General features: G+C 43.8%; 1 protein-coding gene across 2 annotated transcripts in view; it reads right to left on the bottom strand.

The window, feature by feature from the left end:
- GOLIM4 (golgi integral membrane protein 4) overlaps positions 1 to 18,860 on the bottom strand; it is a 171,557-nt gene that overhangs the window by 39,151 nt on the left and 113,546 nt on the right. Inside the window, exons 6-8 of one of the 2 annotated variants that reach the window (XM_068280965.1) lie at positions 15,091 to 15,173; positions 7,963 to 8,046; positions 2,173 to 2,343 (exon numbers count right to left, since the gene is read on the bottom strand). In XM_068280965.1, coding sequence (XP_068137066.1) covers positions 2,173 to 2,343; positions 7,963 to 8,046; positions 15,091 to 15,173 — 338 coding nt within the window. The remainder of the gene's footprint in view (positions 1 to 2,172; positions 2,344 to 7,962; positions 8,047 to 15,090; positions 15,174 to 18,860) is intronic. The other variant, XM_068280966.1, reaches the window with a different exon arrangement.

The raw sequence follows: 18,860 nt of genomic DNA on the forward strand, positions 1-18,860 counted from the left end.
GTTTAGCCCGATGATGTAGTATAGAGGCGGGTTGAACTCGCCATAAAGTTCGCGTTTCGACGTGAACCACCGATGTTCGCGCAAATAAGTTCGCGGCCGAAACGCTCGGGACAACTCTACTCACAGCCTCACCTTTACACTGCCAGGACTGATTGCAAATGTGAACAGTACTTTTTCCACACTAATGTATCTTGATTGATCTGTCCTGTATAATTTCTGACAGCGCTCCCAGCAGCTTTAGCAAAAATACAATTTAATACAAAACAGTATGCCCCAAATGGTGGGCCACATTAAACATGTAGCATATTGCTTTCTTTAAATAAATTACACCATCAAATATGATTGGTTGGCATAGAAACAGCTATTTACAATGTAACAGATTTCAGCTGGACATCAACTGCATAATTCTAAAAACTAGCAGAGAAGATAATGTTATAAAAGAGATATATACACACACACACACACACACACACACACACTATATACAGTATGTAACTATTATAATTGCTGGACATTGCCAGGAGCCAAGTAGCTAGGACTCCTTAAAAGAAAAACACAGCTGTTGCCCAACCATTGAGCTTTTCTCTAATTGTGGACACTGGAAGTGACTCGTAAAATGTCCTCCTGGTTACTGGAATGGACAGCTTGGCTCCTCAATTCCATATGAATCGGTTTACCCTTGTATTACAGAATGTAGTTCCAATATATTCTACTGCAGATGCAATGTATTGTAGCCAATCTAGCTAATGGTGTCAGATTAATAGGAACGTAGTATCAATATCTGTAAGGCCCGGAACCCATTAGCAGTACGTTACTAAGCCGTTTCTAAGGCGTTGGTGATTTGAAAAGCTCTTGCTAATGTAATGCTATGGGTGTAATCTCGACTTGATTTTACAAAAATCCCCCATAACATTACATTAGCGATAGCTTTTCAAACTCACTAGCACTTGGAAAAGGCTGCTAGTGGGTTTGAGCTCTAAGTCAGTACTTATCATAGTTTAAAGCAATATATGTTAAGGCTGTATACTATAAATCCTCCTGTCACCTCATTAGCACATGCAGCTGCAATGAATGAGGCTCTGCTGACCACTAGTGAGGTGAGTGGTTGGATGGACTTCCTGGTATAGTAGCACAATCGTGGCCCTCCCACCTTTACCATGCCCCACCCATACTCAATTCTAACATTTCACTCGTAGTGGAAAATAGAGGCACAATATAGTCCATTCCATAATCAAATTATCCTACGATTATTGGATTTACCCCATTTCATATTACAGCCACACCTTCTCCAGCATGTACAGTAAAAACTGTTACTGTGTCTCTGTAATTGTAAATTAGCTACAGCATGCTCCAACCCTTGTATGATGACCCTGCCATTAACATTGTTCTTTTTCTTCTCCCTTCCTGTAAATTGTTTGTTTGGACTCCATATTATTCCTTCACAGATATTATTCCTATCACAGAAACCTTCATCTATCAAGACTTCACTACTGTGAATACGTTATAATGGACAGATGTTACAGTAAGCACAGATTTTCAGTACATTTTAATGTAGGCACTATAGCCGGTAACTCTGTCCACCATGATGAAATATTAAAGGGAACCTAAAGTAAGAGGGATATGGATGCTGCCTTATTTTCCTTTTAAAAATACAAGTGGCCTGGCAGACCTGCTGATCATTCTTGCATCTGTAGTGGCTGAATCATACACCTGAAACCAGTATGCAGCTAACCTTGTCAAAGTTTTTTCAGAAACATCTGATCTGTCTATGGTTAAAGGTATTCGTGGCAGTGGATCAGCAGTACAGCCAGGCAAGTTGTATTGTTTCAAATTAAATCAGTATGTCAGCCTCAATATCCCTCTCACTTCAGGTTCCCTTTAAATGGAGCTTTGTGGGGTCTTGGTAATTTCATAGTAAGACAAGATTTTTATTTCTTGTTTTCAAAAAGAATGCAACTTTTACCCATCCTTGTGTTAAAGGTAATTATTAATAGATTAATGTTATACAATGGGAAAAGAAACCATACAAGCAGAAAATAAAACTTGGACCTCCATGACTTGTAAAATACAACGGCACACAATGGTGGCTTGTACATGGTTAATGGTGGCTTGTACATGGTTGAAGGAGATTGACAGTTTTGTATCCTCAAATACACAGCCAACACAACTTACCTGAACAAGCCTGCTATGTACTACAGGTTCTTGTACTGTGAGCTGTGCTTGCATGGAGGGAACGGATGGTACCGCTCTGACGATTGTAGTTTGCGTGCCCTGTTCAGACTGCCGAAGCCCTGAAACTTTGTTCAAAGCGCTTTTAAGTTGCATAAATTCTTCCACTTGGCTCTGAAAAACAGGAACAGTGGGACAAAATGCTTAGCATTACAAACCGTGCACATTCGATAAAAGAGTAAATCAGTGCAGTGACAGCCTTTGCACATCCAAGTGAGGCTGACCCCCATTCATCAGTCTGGGTATCAGTGCGGAGAGGAAAGTGCTAATTAAAGGAATTAAAAGTGTTCCCTGAAACATTGCGCATGCAAATGAAAGAGATCCATCCTACCAGCAGATGAGCTGTACATTTCCAGGCAAAGCACCAAAGGAACAACTGTCAAAGGGATGTCTTGGTTTAGGATTTATAGGAAATAAATTAAAACCATGTAATCCTGCAGACTGATGCAAGGAAGGTTAAATCTTCTTCAAGTCTTGGCAGAAGGCAAATTGACATATAGTCAGGAGGCGACAACAGTTGTTTTTCAGCATTCAGGACATGGCTGAGCAGTAGGTCATGAAGGAAAATAATGACAAATGCCTCTGAAGCAACTACTCAGAAATAGAAGAGTCACATAAATCCAAACTGTGTTGCCGTAATCCCTTTAACATTTTCTTCCACTTGGTAGGAAAGAGCTACTGAGCTGAGGAATGCAGACACGGTGAAATTAGTAGAAGCAGCAGCAGCGTTGCAATGCTATAGTTATAACCTGATTAATATGCTACAGTGGTGAGCTTCCTTTGGCAATGTTTATCTTCAGAGTCATTCCTACAGATTAGAACTTTTCTGTCTGATGATTAGGAAACTAGAAGATAGTTATGTCTTCCTACACAATTTATGCTTATTGTTCTATTATTGCTCTACAGATTTTAACTGCATGGACTTGATATAAACTTTTCAGTTACTCAGTTAAAAACTTTAAACCCTTTAAGGCAACAGTTAAGTAACCCGCCTGCTCCCTTCCTCCCAAAAAGAGCTGTGATCATAGTCACAGGTATTGCCAAGTACAATACTTTATAGCAGACCGAAGGGTATATGCACTAAACTGCAATAAAGTGACACTGAAGTGAAAAAACAACATTAGTAGCAAAGAAAAGAGTCTCCGCTTTATTTTCAGTTATATAGTGTTTTTTATAACATTACATCATTTTGTCATATTTGCAATTACAAATCACACTCTGTATTTTAAACTATGAAACAGAGCAGAGCTAAAGAACCATTGAACTTCCCTGCAGTAAAACCTTATCTGAAGCTGCTTCTCACTGTTTCTTTGATGTATATGTGCTTTAGAAAATAGGACGGTCTTAATTGAGTCGGAGAGCTCAGAGAAGCTCTTTTGCATAGATAACTGAGGTTTCTTAACTCTTCCTGTACTGGAAAACAATATGAGACTCATATCTGTGCTACTAATGTTCTATTTCCTAGCTGTACTGCACATACAATTCATTTATTATGTCATTAGTTTATTTTCACTTCAGATTCCCTTTAAGCAGGACTACGTGCCTAAATTCTTATGCACGATGAGAAGAGTGTTATGCATTGCATGGAAGTTCAGTTTATTATAGCCTGTGCTCTCACCTGTCGTCCTTGGTCTATCCAATCAGATTCCACCTCAATGTCCAGGCTCCTCACTCTCTCAAAACAAATCAACAGAAAAACCAATACAATGATACTGCATCAAGCTTCACACAGACACCCCAATGTGCTCTATATTCTGTATCTTGACAATGCCAACCTTTAGTGACCACCACCACTGCTTCCCATAAGACTCACAGCTCAGGCTACTCCAATCTTGAGTTCCTTAAGTATAAAAACCTTTCTTTATTTAAAAGATAAAAAGTAGTGCACTCACATTTCAGTAGTAAAAACAGGCATATAAAACGCAGATCTCATCTCATGCTGGCTTGCTCACATCCCGAGGCTCCATCCTATGTATTTCATACGGACATACTCATGAGGGGCATGTGATGTAGTGCCTTCTCCTCTACTCATCATGCCTAAGACTTTCTGTGCGTTAGTCTGCTTAATGCAGTATAGTGTATACACTCCCAGAGTCCTGTGCGATTACCAAACTCGCCAGCGTTAAATGCTGGCATGCACTCCAGCACAAACATAAGTTACCCTCGCAATGCAAGAAAGAACGCTTTTGGACATTTTTTCCTCATCCGAAGTTTCTCAAGTAGGTTAATAGCATAATATGTGGAAAAAACATGTTTTTTTTCTTAACCCTTTCAGGACTGGATGGTTCTGATGCCTTAAGGAACAGAGCAGTGGTCTGTTCCCTATTGTGCACTGTAATTACTGTGATTGGCTCACGCTCACAGTTATCACTAGGTCAGTGATTAGCAAGCAGGATCAGCAAGCAGTTGCAGCAACTGAACAATGGGGTGAACGGGGAGGATAGTGTTGATAGTGTGCACAGCAGTGAATAGTTAAATCTCAGTCCCGTGAGAGCCACACAGGGCCGACCTTAGGTTGCACAGTGCCCTGAGCGTAACCAGATTTTGGTGCCCCCCATTCACCCTCTTAACGCACACATGCACACGCACGCACACACGCAAACACACACAATTCACCTTTTATCCCGAGTTATCTTCTAGGAGATAATATATACACTAAAGGGGGGATCTGCCTACATATACAAGACTAGTAGCCTATATAGTCTTGAAGGCAGATCCCCTCTTTAGTGTATATAGGCAGATCCCCCTTAGTGTATATATAGGCTTAGGCTAGGCTACTACTAGTTGCAGATTCCCCTCCCCCCCAAACTTAAAATAGGATAACAAGCATATACTTCCCGTTAGTGAAGGTAGGTTGGGGAGCCTTAGGGCTGGTTCAGACGGACGTCTGCGTGGCGACGCGTTTGGGGGCGCTGCGGCGGCTGCACGGTCAGGCTTTCAGTAGCCTTCGCGACGCGTTCCGATGCAGTTGCGTTTTTTCTTCCCCAAGGGGGATATTAGCCATCACGGTTGGCCGCCCCCTGGAAGCTACATGTCGCTTCCAGGGGCAGCTCGAATGCTAGCGAAAATCAGGACCCGAACGCCACAATCGTGCAAACGCGCGCAAAAGCTCGGTGTAAACGCTCCCATTCACTTGAATGGGAGCGTTTACCGCGACGTTCCGAACGCTTGCGGTAAACGCTCCGCAAGCATCCGTCTGAACCAGCCCTTACTTTTGCTGGTCACTAAGATGGAATTTCCGGCACAAGAGGACATGATGGCCAGCAGCCAGGTCTCGTCATCTCTCACTCAGGAGGAGAGTCACAAAGGGCAGGGCAGGGTGGCTGGCACACGTGCTGCGCGCTTCAGCGCTCCATGCCTGCTCCATCCATCCTAACATGGGGCCGAGCGCAGGGCGGAGTCTCACTCTCACACTGACTCCAATAGTCAGCGCCGCCCGCAGCCGTTGCTGGTCTTCGCCCCCATCACCATCAGGGGGCGGAGCCTTAGGGCTGGTTCAGACGGACGTCTGAGTGGCGTCGCGTTTGGGGGCGTTGCGCCGGCTGCGTGGTCAGGCTTTCAGTAGCCTTTGCGTCACGTTCCGATGCAGTTGCGTTTTTTATTCCCCAAGGGGGATATTAGCCATCGCGGTTGGCCACCCCCTGAAAGCTACATGTCGCTTCCATGGGCAGCTCAAATGCTAGCGAAAATCAGGACCCGATGCCTGCTCCATCCATCCTAACATGGGGCCGAGCGCAGGACGGAGTCTCACTCTCACACTGACGCCGCCCGCAGCCGTTGCTGGTCTTCGCTCCCTTCACCCCCAGCGGCATCAGGGGGCGGAGCCAGACGCAATGGACCAAGCTAGAGCTCACAGCAGCACAAATTAACATATGTGGCAGCGGTGGAAGGAGCGCCCACCTGGAAGCTGGCGTTCCGGCGCCCTGAGCGATTGGTCCGGTCGCTCAGGGCAAAGGCCGGCCCTGGAGCCACACAGCCACTAGCAGGACATAGATTTCAACTGCGTTGGTCCAGAACGGGTTAAATGTTTTACATTTTTACCACATTTTACCACTCGTGATTAAAATTGATGAAGGGAACGACTGACAGTATTCATGTGACAGGAGTGGCATGACGGCTGACAGGAAAAGCGTGGCTGCACTGAGACATAAAAGCAGTGAGCGCTGTTTGGTCAGGGTTTAAATACAGTGATCCATCCACCAGTCCTGAAGCCATCCCCCCCCCCCTCCCCATCAAAAGGATTAGGGGCACGCTGCTGGTCCATGGAGTGAAGTGAGACCTCCGTTGGTGCCGGGTGCGGCAAGTGTGATAGTATCAATGTCTGCTAAAAGTTTGTAGTTTTTGCGTAAGGTTCCATTTTAGGCTAAATAGCTGTCATTCTGTGCGCTCCCTAGTTGTAAGTTGTCACTTGCCTTATTATGATACTAACCAAGTTCTTCACTGCCCTGGAAGTAGCTTGGGAGTCCGGCAATGATTGTATCCAGTAGGAGCTCCAGTGAAAATAATGTACTAAAAAAGTGCTTCATTTTTTACAATAATTATGTATAAATGATTTAGTCAGTGTTTGCCCATTGTAAAATCTTTCCTCTCCCCGATTTACATTCTGACATTTATCACATGGTGACATTTCTACTGCTGACAGGTGATGTCAGTGGAAGGAGATGCTGCTTGCTTTTTTGGCAGTTGGAAACAGCTATAAACAGCTGTAATTTCCCACAATTCAACAAGGTTCCCACAGTGTGATGTCAGGGCCTCAGTGCTGTGAGGCGCTGACATCCCACTGTGGGAGGGGCTTCACCACAATATCAGCCATACAGAGCCCCCTGATGATCCGTTTGAGAAAAGGATAAGATTTTTCATGGGAAATGGGGTATCAGCTACTGATTGGGATGACGTTTAATTCTTAGTTACGGTTTCTCTTTAAGCTAGCCATATGCTATGAAATTTTAACCTGAACCGGTAAATGCTTAATATTTACCAGATCCAAATTTCATTGGGAAATATTGATAGTTTTGCTGCTTCACTTGATATTGATCAGATTTTAGCAGAAAATTAATCACAGCACTGCCTATACCAGCTCTTTACTTCTCCATGTGGTGCAAAGCTATGCTAGCTCCCCTTGTAACTCCCCCCTCCCCTGCAGTGACTCTCAGAACATGACAACAGGCACAAAGACAATGAAGTCAGACATCTCCACCCTGTCTGTTCTGTTAGAGGAATAAGCACGTGACCAGCAAGACAACAGTTACCTGCAGACTTCAGGGAAAACAAACCGTGAGGTGACACTCACATTGACAAGATCTACTGTAGCAGGGTTCTTCATTTTCCCTTGCAGTGGGCTCAGACAATGGTTCCTTTGTGGCCACAGCACACATACATGTAGCAGTGAACATTAAAACTCAAATTCATCAAAATAAAATTAGTATGAAATGTAAAATGTTGCTTAGATTAAAAAAAAAAGAAAAGAAAAAAAGTGTTATTAACCCTGTATCACCATATGCATGCACAGAACGATGTAGGGTCAAACCGAAGCAAAGACGTATTTGTAGGTTTCTTCATGCGTGTTAATTGTAATGAAAGAACAGTTCACCAATTCACTATAGAAGGATTGATTCCAGCCAGTACTCCAAAGGTTAGATCAGGCCAAGTCCGCATGCAAGCGAAGAAGAGCAACAATTTGACCATAGTAAACAGCCATCTGTTATGATACAAGAACTGTCATTTCATTCTAACCTGTGCGGCAGCCAGCGCACTCTTGTGGTTGTCCAAGTTCATTACAACTTGTTCATGTTGATACAGCAAGTCCTTATGCTGGTGCTACATTAAGAGAAGAAGGCTTGCATGATATATATGGATAACGATCAGTAATGTCAAATGTAGTTACGGTACAAAATTTACTCACTTGCAATTTTCCTGTAAAAAATTACAAAGGGTAGGTGACATTGCAATGTAAAAATATTTGTCGTCATTTATGCATAAAAGGAATAGAGTAAAAAGCACTCCCTAATCCAGTACAGCCTGTTGTATCAGGAGTATGATAATACTGGCTACTGATGCGTGAACCTCTCAGCATTAGCTGTATTTATTCAACAAACCAAAAAATGATTACAAGCTAGAGCTGCTACAGATGTCATTTCCATTTCAAACTACAGCTAGTTACGACTTTCTAAAGCTGGAACAAAAAGTTCAAATTATGTTTCCTTGTATCCTTGTACAGGACTTCTGAGTTTTCACATCCATGTGTATTTGGTTCACTGCTTTTCCTGGATGTCTGCACAGAGTATCGGGAGTGATATTTCATATATTCCATATGTGAAGAGGATGAAAACCTGCCTTACTGTATATAGACTGTGTACAGAGTAGAGATCACATTTTCTTGCTGGGAGTGATTAATTGAAAAAAGCAGACAGGCAAACCCTTCCATTGAGAACTCTCTCCTTGGAATGACAGCAAAGGCCTCCTTCTGTATCTACTGGTAGATAAAAATCTATACACAAACCCTTACATAATGTATTGCTATGCTGGAGATTATTGTTATTTTATCAAATGAAACTGGGTTATAAACCCAAACTGCTTCAAAATGGTAACCTGGATCTCCTGCTTAGACTCTCCAGATGAAGGGAATATGGGCTTTGTGGTCTATTATATCTTGTTGTAAGCAATAAGTTATGTTATCTTACGAACACTTTGAGAGGCAGACCAGAAAGAGGACCTTTCGATGGCCAGAAGCACAATTCTGAAGTCAGAGGCAAGTTAATGAGACTAAAGCATAGCTTTCAAATATTCTGTCTGTCCACTGTAGCAATGTTGGAACTCCTGGTTGCATAAAACCATTCTTGACCTCAGAATTTTCACCTCTGACCACTGGAAGCTCCGCATGCTAGTTTATGCCTTAGCTTCTTCAGTTTCTGCGTAACTTCCAATTTATTTTCTTAGCTTCTTCGTTTCCAATGCAGAGTGCAGGGTTGTAAGCCACAATGGCCAAGGCTCTTCATCAGAACATAAATAGAAGGCCCAATTTATTCTTTTATTCACTTTCATACTTCTATGCATAAGAAAAGTATCCTGGAAGCGTTTCTTTAGATGGTCAATACACAGGAACACAGATCTCATGCAGCACACAGAAGCTTAAACAAATGGACAAGGCGGCATGCACAGGCATTTCAGAGCCTTCAGTGCCAAATGGAGGTAAGGCTTGCATGATTGAATGTTTGCACCATCATTTCATATATACTATTTTCCTACATGGGATGCTGCATTGTATATAGAGTTATCTCAAAGTATCACACTGCCCAACTGAAAGCCAGAACAAGTGTTAAGAACCAGAAGGGCTTTAACCCTTTAGCAGCTAAATAAAGCAAAACCTTATTTGCTTGCATGGGCAAATTTTTCCAGCTGTTTGAGAAGTGTGCATTTCCCAGTCTGGCAGGCTAGGTGCAGTACACAGAATGGAAGGAGCTTTAGTAGTTACATGTCTGGACGGCTGGATTGATTTCTTCTCTCTTCCACCGTGGCAGTGATGTAACCTCGACATGTCTTCTTGGTGCCGATCTAGGAGATCATGCCAGCTTTACAGCACCACCCGGTGATGGAAGAGGGGTGATGGCAGAGTCTTTTTCAACACCATTCTTCCACCACTGGGTGGCGCTGTAATGCTGACACGGTCTCCTGGATCCCAATTACGTCATATCATGCGACTGGATGTCATCGGAACCCAGAAGACCTGTTCAGAGCTGCAGGTGGAGGAAGCAGACAGGTAACTATAACTGCTCACTGCCACCCACTTGCTTGGTTGCACTAGGCAGCCAAACGAGATTTGCCGGCAAAGGTTTAGCAGCAGTCAGTTTAGCACAGCAGTCTTCAAGTGAAAGATTTCATTTGAAGCTGCTAATGGGTTAAATAGGAGGAATTCTGAAAACCTTTCACAGACAAAAAGCTTCCCTTTATCAAGAACCCTATCAAACCTTGCTTGCAAAAATGAACACTGATGGTGTGTGGTAAGATTTCTTCATAAGAGTAAATGTAAGTAGGTGTAATGGTGGCCACTAATGATCAAATATTTTTCACTACTACTACGAGCTTAGCACACAAGAAATATTGGCTGTAAGATGTTTGGAGTGCATTAGGTTTTCTAGTAATGTTATATTCTGGGACTATGTCTCATCGTTTAATTTATCTGTTGGTGAATAAGGAAAGAACGGTCGTTTTCCATAAATAAATGATAATTTATAAAACTGTGTTGAGTTTATTTCTGCATTCTTCTTTTGTGTAGATGGCAAGGAATCTAGATCCATGAAATCACTGGTCAGGGGGTAGAATAGTGCTGTCTCCCAGTGACAATAAATTGCATAGAGCCCTCTGCTCTATTCCAGCCCTAAATTCTATTCCAACTCAGTATCAGTATGGAGTGTGTATGTTCTCTATGAGCTTACTCCTCAAACATTTTACTATCCAGTGGAGGCTGGATAGTGTAATGGTTAACTACTTGCCAACCGACCCACGCCAAATGGCGTAAATGCGGTGGCAGCCCCAGGACCACTCCATGCTGATTAGCATGAATGGCTGGGAATTGGGCTAGCAGGAGATCGTGTGCGCCGATGCGAGCGCAACTCCGCTTAGTAGGCTGAGCTCCGCTCCACCTTCAGTCTCCCAGCAGCGATCGCCGCTCGGAGACTGTTAGATGGCTGTACAGCGCTGCAATCTAAGGCCTGTAGGCAGGGAAGTGATCGGCTGTCATAGGCTGAAGCCTGTGACAGCCAATCGCGCTGATTGGATGGCGGGTGGAGGGAGGGAGGGGGGAATATAAAATAAATAAAAAAATATGTAAATTTGTAAAAAAAAATACAATAAATATTTATATACAAAAAACAATAACTGGGAGTGATCAGATCCCACCAAACGAAAGCTCTGTTGGTGGGGAGAAAAGGAAGGGGGGGAAATCACTTGTGTGCTGAGTTGTGCGGCCCCGCAGCTAGGCCTTGAAGCTGCAGTGGCCAAATTGGTAAAAAATGGCCTGTCACAAGTGGTTAAGGACTGTGCCTCTGACGTAGGAGACCTGGGTTCAAATCTCGGCTCTTCCTGTTCAGTAAGCCATCGCCTATTCAGTTGGAGTTCTTTGAGCAAGACTCTCTAACACTGCTACTGCCTACTGAGAGCGCTCCAGTGGCTGCCTCGCAAGCACTTTGAGTCCGACAGGAGAAAATCGCTGTACAAAAAAAGGAATTATTATGAATGTAAATTCTTTTGATGGACTGTGAATAGTGTGACAGGTATTCAGCCTATAGTGCTACACAAAAGTAACAGTAGTATATAAATGTGTAAAATAAATATACTTTTTTTGTATACGTACATAGTAAAAATGTTACAAAAGAGGAATGTGTGCGATTTTATTTTTTGTCATGCAGCACCTGACTTCATGCTAAAAAATGTGTTACTGCATCCTATAGGATAATAAACAAGGTTTTGTACCTTACCCTTGTATGTTTCAGAGAATTACCAAGCATTGTAAAAAAGGCAGTGTATCCCACGATCCGTGTACAGATCAGATGTGTTCACTAGCTATCTGCCAAACAATACATTCAACAAAGGGTGACCAGGAGATGGCCCTTTGCAGCTGGTAACTAAAATAGCGATTGGACAAGTGTAGCTAAATCAGCAGATCACACAGGAGAAAGGACCTATCACGAAAGAACTGAATGTATGGTTAGATAACGCAATACCACACTCAGAAATGCTTCCAAAGCAGCCAAGGATGCTCCCCAGTACAGAAGTACTTGTCATATATGCCCACATTGCCATACAGTTGGAAAAAAATAAAAGCATGGGGTGAGCATACAATAATAAAGAGGCATAATCTAGGCTACTTCAAACTTTTTTTATGGCTTGTATCTATTATAGAAATAGTGCTTTGGGCTTTCTTTAACCACTTGAGGACCACAGTCTTTCTACCCCTTAAGGACCAGAGCCTTTTTTTCCATTCAGATCACTGCAGATTTAACGGTTTATTGTTCGGTTATACAACCTACTATCTAAATGAATTTTCCCTCCTTTTCTTGTCACTGCCAGGGCAGTATAGGAACCCCACAAGTGACCCCATTTTAGAAAAACACCACCACAAGGTATTCTGTTAGGAGTATGGTGAGTTCATAGAAGATTTTTTTTTTTTTGTCACAAGTTAGCGGAAATTGACACTTTGTGAAAAAAATAAAAATCATATGAGTACCTTTAGGATTTCACAGGTCATTTTGAGGCATTTGGTTTCTAGACTACTACTCACGGTTTAGGGCCCCTAAAATGCCAGGGCAGTATAGGAACCCCACAAGTGACCCCATTTTAGAAAGAAGACACCCCAAGGTATTCCGTTAGTAGTATGGTGAGTTTATAGAAGATTTTATTTTTTGTCACAAGTTAGCGGAAATTGGTTTTTTTTTTTTCACAAAGTGTAATTTTCCACTAACTTGTGACAAAAAAAATAAAAACTTCTATGAACTCACCATACTACTAACGGAATACCTTGGGGTGTCTTCTTTCTAAAATGGGGTCACTTTCTAAAATGGGGTCACTGCCCTGGCATTTTAGGGGCCCTAAACAGTGAGTAGTCGTCTGGAAAGCAAATGCCTCAAAATGACCTGTGAATAGGACGTTGGGCCCCTTAGCGCACCTAGACTGCAAAAAAGTGTCACATGTGGTATCACCGTACTCAGGAGAAGTAGTATAATGTGTTTTGGGGTGTATTTCTACACATACCCATGCTAGGTGGGAGAAATATCTCTGTAAATGGGCAATTGTGTGTAAAAAAATCTAAAAATTGTCATTTACAGAGATATTTCTCCCACCCAGCATGGGTATGTGTAAAAATACACCCCAAAACACATTATACTACTTCTCCCGAGTACGGCGATACTACATGTGTGACACTATTTTGCAGCCTAGGTGCGCTAAGGGGCCCAACGTCCTATTCAATGACGTCCTATTCACGGGTCATTTTGAGGCATTTGGTTTCTAGACTACTCACGGTGTAGGGCCCCTAAAATGCCAGGGCAGTATAGGAACCCCACAAGTGACCCCATTTTAGAAATAAGACACCCCACGGTATTCCGTTAGGTGTATGGTGAGTTCATAGAAGGTTTTATTTGTTTGTCACAAGTTAGTGGAAAATGACACTTTGTGAAAAAAACAATAAAAATCAATTTCCGCTAACTTTTGACAAAAGATAAAATCTTCTATGAACTCGTCATACACCTAACGGAATACCTTGGGGTGTCTTTTTTTCTAAAATGGGGTCACTTGTGGGGTTCCTATACTGCCCTGGCATTTTATGGGCCCAAAACTATGAGGAGTAGTCTGGAAACCAAATGCCTCAAAATGACTGTTCAGGGGTATAAGCATCTGCAAACTTTGATGACAGGTGGTCTACGAGGGGGCGAATTTTGTGGAACCGGTCATAAGCAGGGTGGCCTCTTAGATGACAGGTTGTATTGGGCCTGATCTGATGGATAGGAGTGCTAGGGGGGGGGGGGAGGGGGGTGACAGGAGGTGATTGATGGGTGTCTCAGGGGGTGATTAGGGGGGAAAATAGATCCAATCAATGCACTGGGGAGGAGATCGGAAAGGGGGTCTGAGGGGGATCTGAGGGTTTGGCTGAGTGATCAGGAGCCCACACGGGGCAAATTAGGGCCTGATCTGATGGGTAGGTGTGCTAGGGGGTGACAGGTGGTGACGGGAGGTGATTGATGGGTGTCTCAAGGTGTGATTAGAGGGGGGAATAGATGCAAGCAATGCACTGGTGAGGTGATTAGGGCTGGGGTCTGAGGGCGTTCTGAGGGTGTGGGCGGGTGATTGGGTGCCCTAGGGGCAGATAGGGGTCTGATCTGATGGGTAGCAGTGACAGGTGGTGACAGGGGGTAATTGATGGGTGATTGATGGGTAATTAGTGGGTGTTTAGAGGAGAGAATAGATGTAAACAATGCACTTGGGAGGTGATCTGACGTCGGGTCTGCGGGCGATCTGATGGTGTGGGTGGGTGATCAGATTGCCCGCAAAGGGGCAGGTTAGGGGCTGATTGATGGGTGAGTGACAAGTGATTGACAGGTGATCAGTGGGTTATTACAGGGGGGATAGATGCATACAGTACACGGGGGGGGGGGGTCTGGGGAGAATCTGAGGGGTGGGGGGTGATCAGGAGTCCCCAGGGGGCAGTTTAGGGAATAAAAAAAATAGCGTTGACAGATAGTGATAGGGAGTGATTGATGGGTGATTGGGTGCAAACAGTGGTCTGGGGGGTGGGCAGGGGGGGGGGGGTCTGAGGGGTGCTGTGGGCGATCAGGGGGTGGGGGTGGGGGGCAGATCAGTGTGTTTGGGTGCAGACTAGGGTGGCTGCAGCCTGCCCTGGTGGTCCCTCGGACACTGGGACCACCAGGGCGGGAGGCAGCATGTATAATACACTTTGTATACAACACAAAGCGTATTATACGCTTGTATTGCGGCAGATCGGGGGTTAACATCCCGCCGGCGCTTCCGTACGGCTGGCAGGATGTTGTCGCGGGTGGACGGAGCCTGTTGCCAGGGGCAGCGCGCGTCACCAGTGACGCAATCGCTGCCCCGCAGAGCCGAAAGGACGCACCGCCGATGGGCGTATTGCGGTCCTTTCGGCGTCCACTTTGCCGCCTCCATCAGCTGTGGACGGTCGTCAAGTGGTTAAAAAAGCTTTTGTTTAGTTTGAGATCCTTTTTAGTTAAGGACCCTACAATGTTAAGAGGGTAATGTCAACAAAAAGCTACAGTTTATAGCCATGTTCTTGGTTACAACGGTAGTAAAAAAATAATTTTCTGCTCCACATTACGTTTCAGGATCCCTCCTCACCTTGACATCCTGTAGCTGAGTGTGGACATCTTGATGTGCCTTTCTTAGCTGTTTGTTCTCTTCTCTGAGGTTGTATATGCTTTCTGTTGTAAAAAAAATAAGAGTAGATTGAACAAAATTTTCAACACAGCACAATCACTATTTGTGTTGTGTGGGGCCTTACAGTCTTTCCTTCTGGCTGAAATGGTAGCACCTTCCTAATATCCAATAACAAACTACTGTTTGAAAGTAAACCTATTAACCTTGTTAGGCACATTTTAATTTTACCCTTTACTAATCTTTGAACCTGGAAAAGCTGATCTCCTAATGCAGTAGATAAGTTCTCTTAACACATATTCTGTATTACAGAGCATTTGCATGTAAATTAGACCTTAACCACTTGACCACTGAGGGGTTTTACCCCCTGACCACCAGAGCAATTTTCACCTTTCAGCGCTCCTTCCATTAATTCGTCTATAACTTTCTTATTACTTATCGCAATGAAATGAACTATATCTTGTTTTTTTCGCCACCAATTAGGCTTTCTTTAGGTGGGACATTATGCCAAGAATTATTTTTTTCTAAATGTGTTTTAATGGGAAAATAGGAAAAATGTGGGGAAAAAAATAATTATTTTTCAGTTTTCGGCCATTATAGTTTTTAAATAATGCATGCTACTGTAATTAAAACCCATGAAACGTATTTGCCCTTTTGTCCCGGTTATAAAACCATTTAAATTATGTCCCTATCACAATGTTTGGCGCCAATATTTTATTTGGAAATAAAGGTGCATTTTTTTCAGTTTTGCGTCCATCCCTAATTACAAGCCCATAGTTTATAAAGTAACAGTGTTATACCCTCTTGACATAAATATTTAAAAAGTTCAGTCCCTAAGGTAACTATTTATGTATTTTTTTTAATTGTAAATTTTTTAATTTTTTTTTAATTACAAAAAAAAATAAAATGGGGAGTGTGGGAGGTAATGAGTTAATTTTATGTGTAAAAGTCATTTATTTGTATGTGAAAAATGTGTAGGGTGTAGTTTACTATTTGGCCACAAGATGGCCACAGTAACTTTTTGTTTTAATGCGACCTCCAAGCTTCCTTCCGGAAGCTTGGAGGAAGAATAAGGAGGCTGGACACGTGAGTTTTTTCTCACAATGATCGCGCTGCCCATAGGAGAGCAGCTGATCATTGCGGGGCTTAGATCAACGAACGGGAATGGATTTTCCCGTTCATTGATCTCTGGGCGAGTGGGCGGCGGCGTGTTTACTAGCGGCGGGCGGCGTGTTTACGAGCGGGAGCGCGGGCAGCGTCGGGAACGCGGAAAGTACGTGTTTCTCCGTCCCTGGTTTTTAAAGGATGGAAAAAGGGGCGGAGAAATACGTACGCGCGGGGGTAAAGTGGTTAATAAACTCCTATGTCTTCACTGCATAGCTTTTCTGACTGAAAAATTATACAATATAGCTGCCTGTGACCTCAAGGGAACTGTTATTTTTACACAGATGATATTACTTTGGGGCAAAGGCAGGAAGACTAATTATAAGGGTAACAGGGAGTTTGCAAACATTTTTCTTTTGTTAAATTGTGTGTTATCCCTGACAGTAATTCCACTTTTAGTCTTTGACTAGAGCAAAGCTCCTACATACCCTATGTCACGGACGGTTGCGGGGCCGCAGGCGCGTCCTGTAACCGCCCGTGAAGAAAAAGCGATCGCACTCGATTCTCGGCATCGATTGCGCTTCAAATCGATACAATCTGGATTGAGTGTGTAGGAGCAGCAAAGTATTTTCTCAGCAGAGAGATAGCACCAGCCTAACTGCTGGATGGCTCTTTTGAGATGCTAATGAGCCTGAGCCTAATCTGCCACAGAGAGTCCCTGGCTTCAAGCTGTGCTGATGGCCCATCCATCAGGTACAGGTGACAAGCACCATGATAGAAGCAATCTAGTTGGGGGAAAAGCCAGACCCTCTGGCTCCCTCCCAGCAGGGGAGCTGACACCTAGCTAGCTGCCCCAAACTTCAAAGAGCCTTTGCCTGGGAATGACCTGCTATAAATCCCAGAGGTATCTCATATTCCATAAACTGCTATATGTATCATATTTTCTGTGTTGCCAGGCTGGCAGACCCTCCAAACTAACAGAGCAAGTAGGGCCCTGTCTGGCGTTGGTTCTGAGAACATTTCAGAACATTCTGAGGTAAAGACTGCCCGTTAGGCAGTTCAACAGTGCCCTAATGATACCACAGGGGTCCCACCCCTCCTGTTTGGTATCAGGCTGCTGGGTACATCGAGGCAGACCTGAAAATATTAGTAAATCTGCCCTGACCTGTACGGTTCTGTGAGATAGAGCCCATATATGGTTAAGGTATGATTTTTGGTCCCCAGGACAAGGGGAGGACTCATCTCATGTTCTAAGGGGGTGTGTGGGCCCGCCCTCACTCCCTCCTACTGAATCAGGGGCATAAGAATGGCAGAGGACCCAAACTCAGAGTCCTCCACATTCCATCTGTACAGAGCCGTCTGGTGCTAGCCAGAGGACACATGGCTAGCGGCCATCTTGATCGGCCATCTTGTCTGAATTGAAACAAAGGACATCCTCCATTTTGTTTGGATTTTAAATCTTGCTGAACTTTACTCTGGAACAAAGAACTTTAAGAACTTGAAACCGTTTTGCTTGGACTTGATGATTTTCCCACAAAAGGACATATTTCCACAAACCCTAAGTATTTTCTCCCTTTTATTTTTTATACTGGCTATTACTGTTTTAATAATTGTTGATTTTAATAATTGTCTGTATATATTAATTATTTATATTGCTTTCAATAAACCGACGCTATCGTCAGTTGTTGTTCTAGCTACCCTACTATTCAGCATGCACAGAAACTGAACTCAGATCTCTGGAGAGACGCTACTATTGGTTGTTTTTGGCTAGACAGAATACAGCGTGTGTTAAAGGGAAGGTCCAAGCAAAATAAAAAAATGAGTTTCACTTACCTGGGGCTTCTACCAGCCCCACGCAGCCATCCTGTGCCCTCGTAGTCACTCACTGCTGCTCCACTCCCCCGCTGGCAGCTTGTCGACCTCGGAGGTCGGCGAGCCGCATTGCGTATATTTTTACGCATTCCCGCTAGTGCAGTAACATTAACACATACATTTTTACGCATTACTGGTTCAATGCGTAAAAATGTACGCATTGAACCAGTAATGCGTAAAAATGTACTTGTTAATGTTACTGCACTAGCGGGAATGCGTAAAAATTTACGCAATGCGTCCCGCCGACCTCCGAGGTCGGCAAGCTGCCAGCGGGGGACTGGAGCAGCAGTGAGTGACTACGAGGGCGCAGGATGGCTGCATGGGGCTGGTAGAAGCCCCAGGTAAGTGAAACTCATTTTTTTATTTTGCTTGGACATTCCCTTTAACCGTTTTTATTCGCAGGATCAGTCAGGCAGTCGGGTCCACGGGCCCCTACCCGTGGTGGTGGCAGTATACCCTGAATCGTGTGTGAGTTGTAATTACCAGTATCTCACAGGCACCCTTCTGGTTTGTCTGCGGCTAATTCCCAACGGTTCCTGCGCATTGACTGCGACCAGAGTTCGTACGATCCGTGCGCTGGCACCGTTTGGAAGGCCATTTGCGGTCTGACCACCAGGGTTCCTGTGACACCTACCATGCCAGCTTTTGACTTTTGCACAATTACAGAGCATTTGCAAATCACCTTTACTGCTTTTACATGAGGAGGCCAGACCAGTAGCCCATAGGAAATAAGTGGTAAGCAAGTGTAAAACTGCAAT

Source organism: Hyperolius riggenbachi, chromosome 4, assembly GCF_040937935.1.
Source record: "Hyperolius riggenbachi isolate aHypRig1 chromosome 4, aHypRig1.pri, whole genome shotgun sequence".
NCBI classification, from domain to species: domain Eukaryota; kingdom Metazoa; phylum Chordata; class Amphibia; order Anura; family Hyperoliidae; genus Hyperolius; species Hyperolius riggenbachi.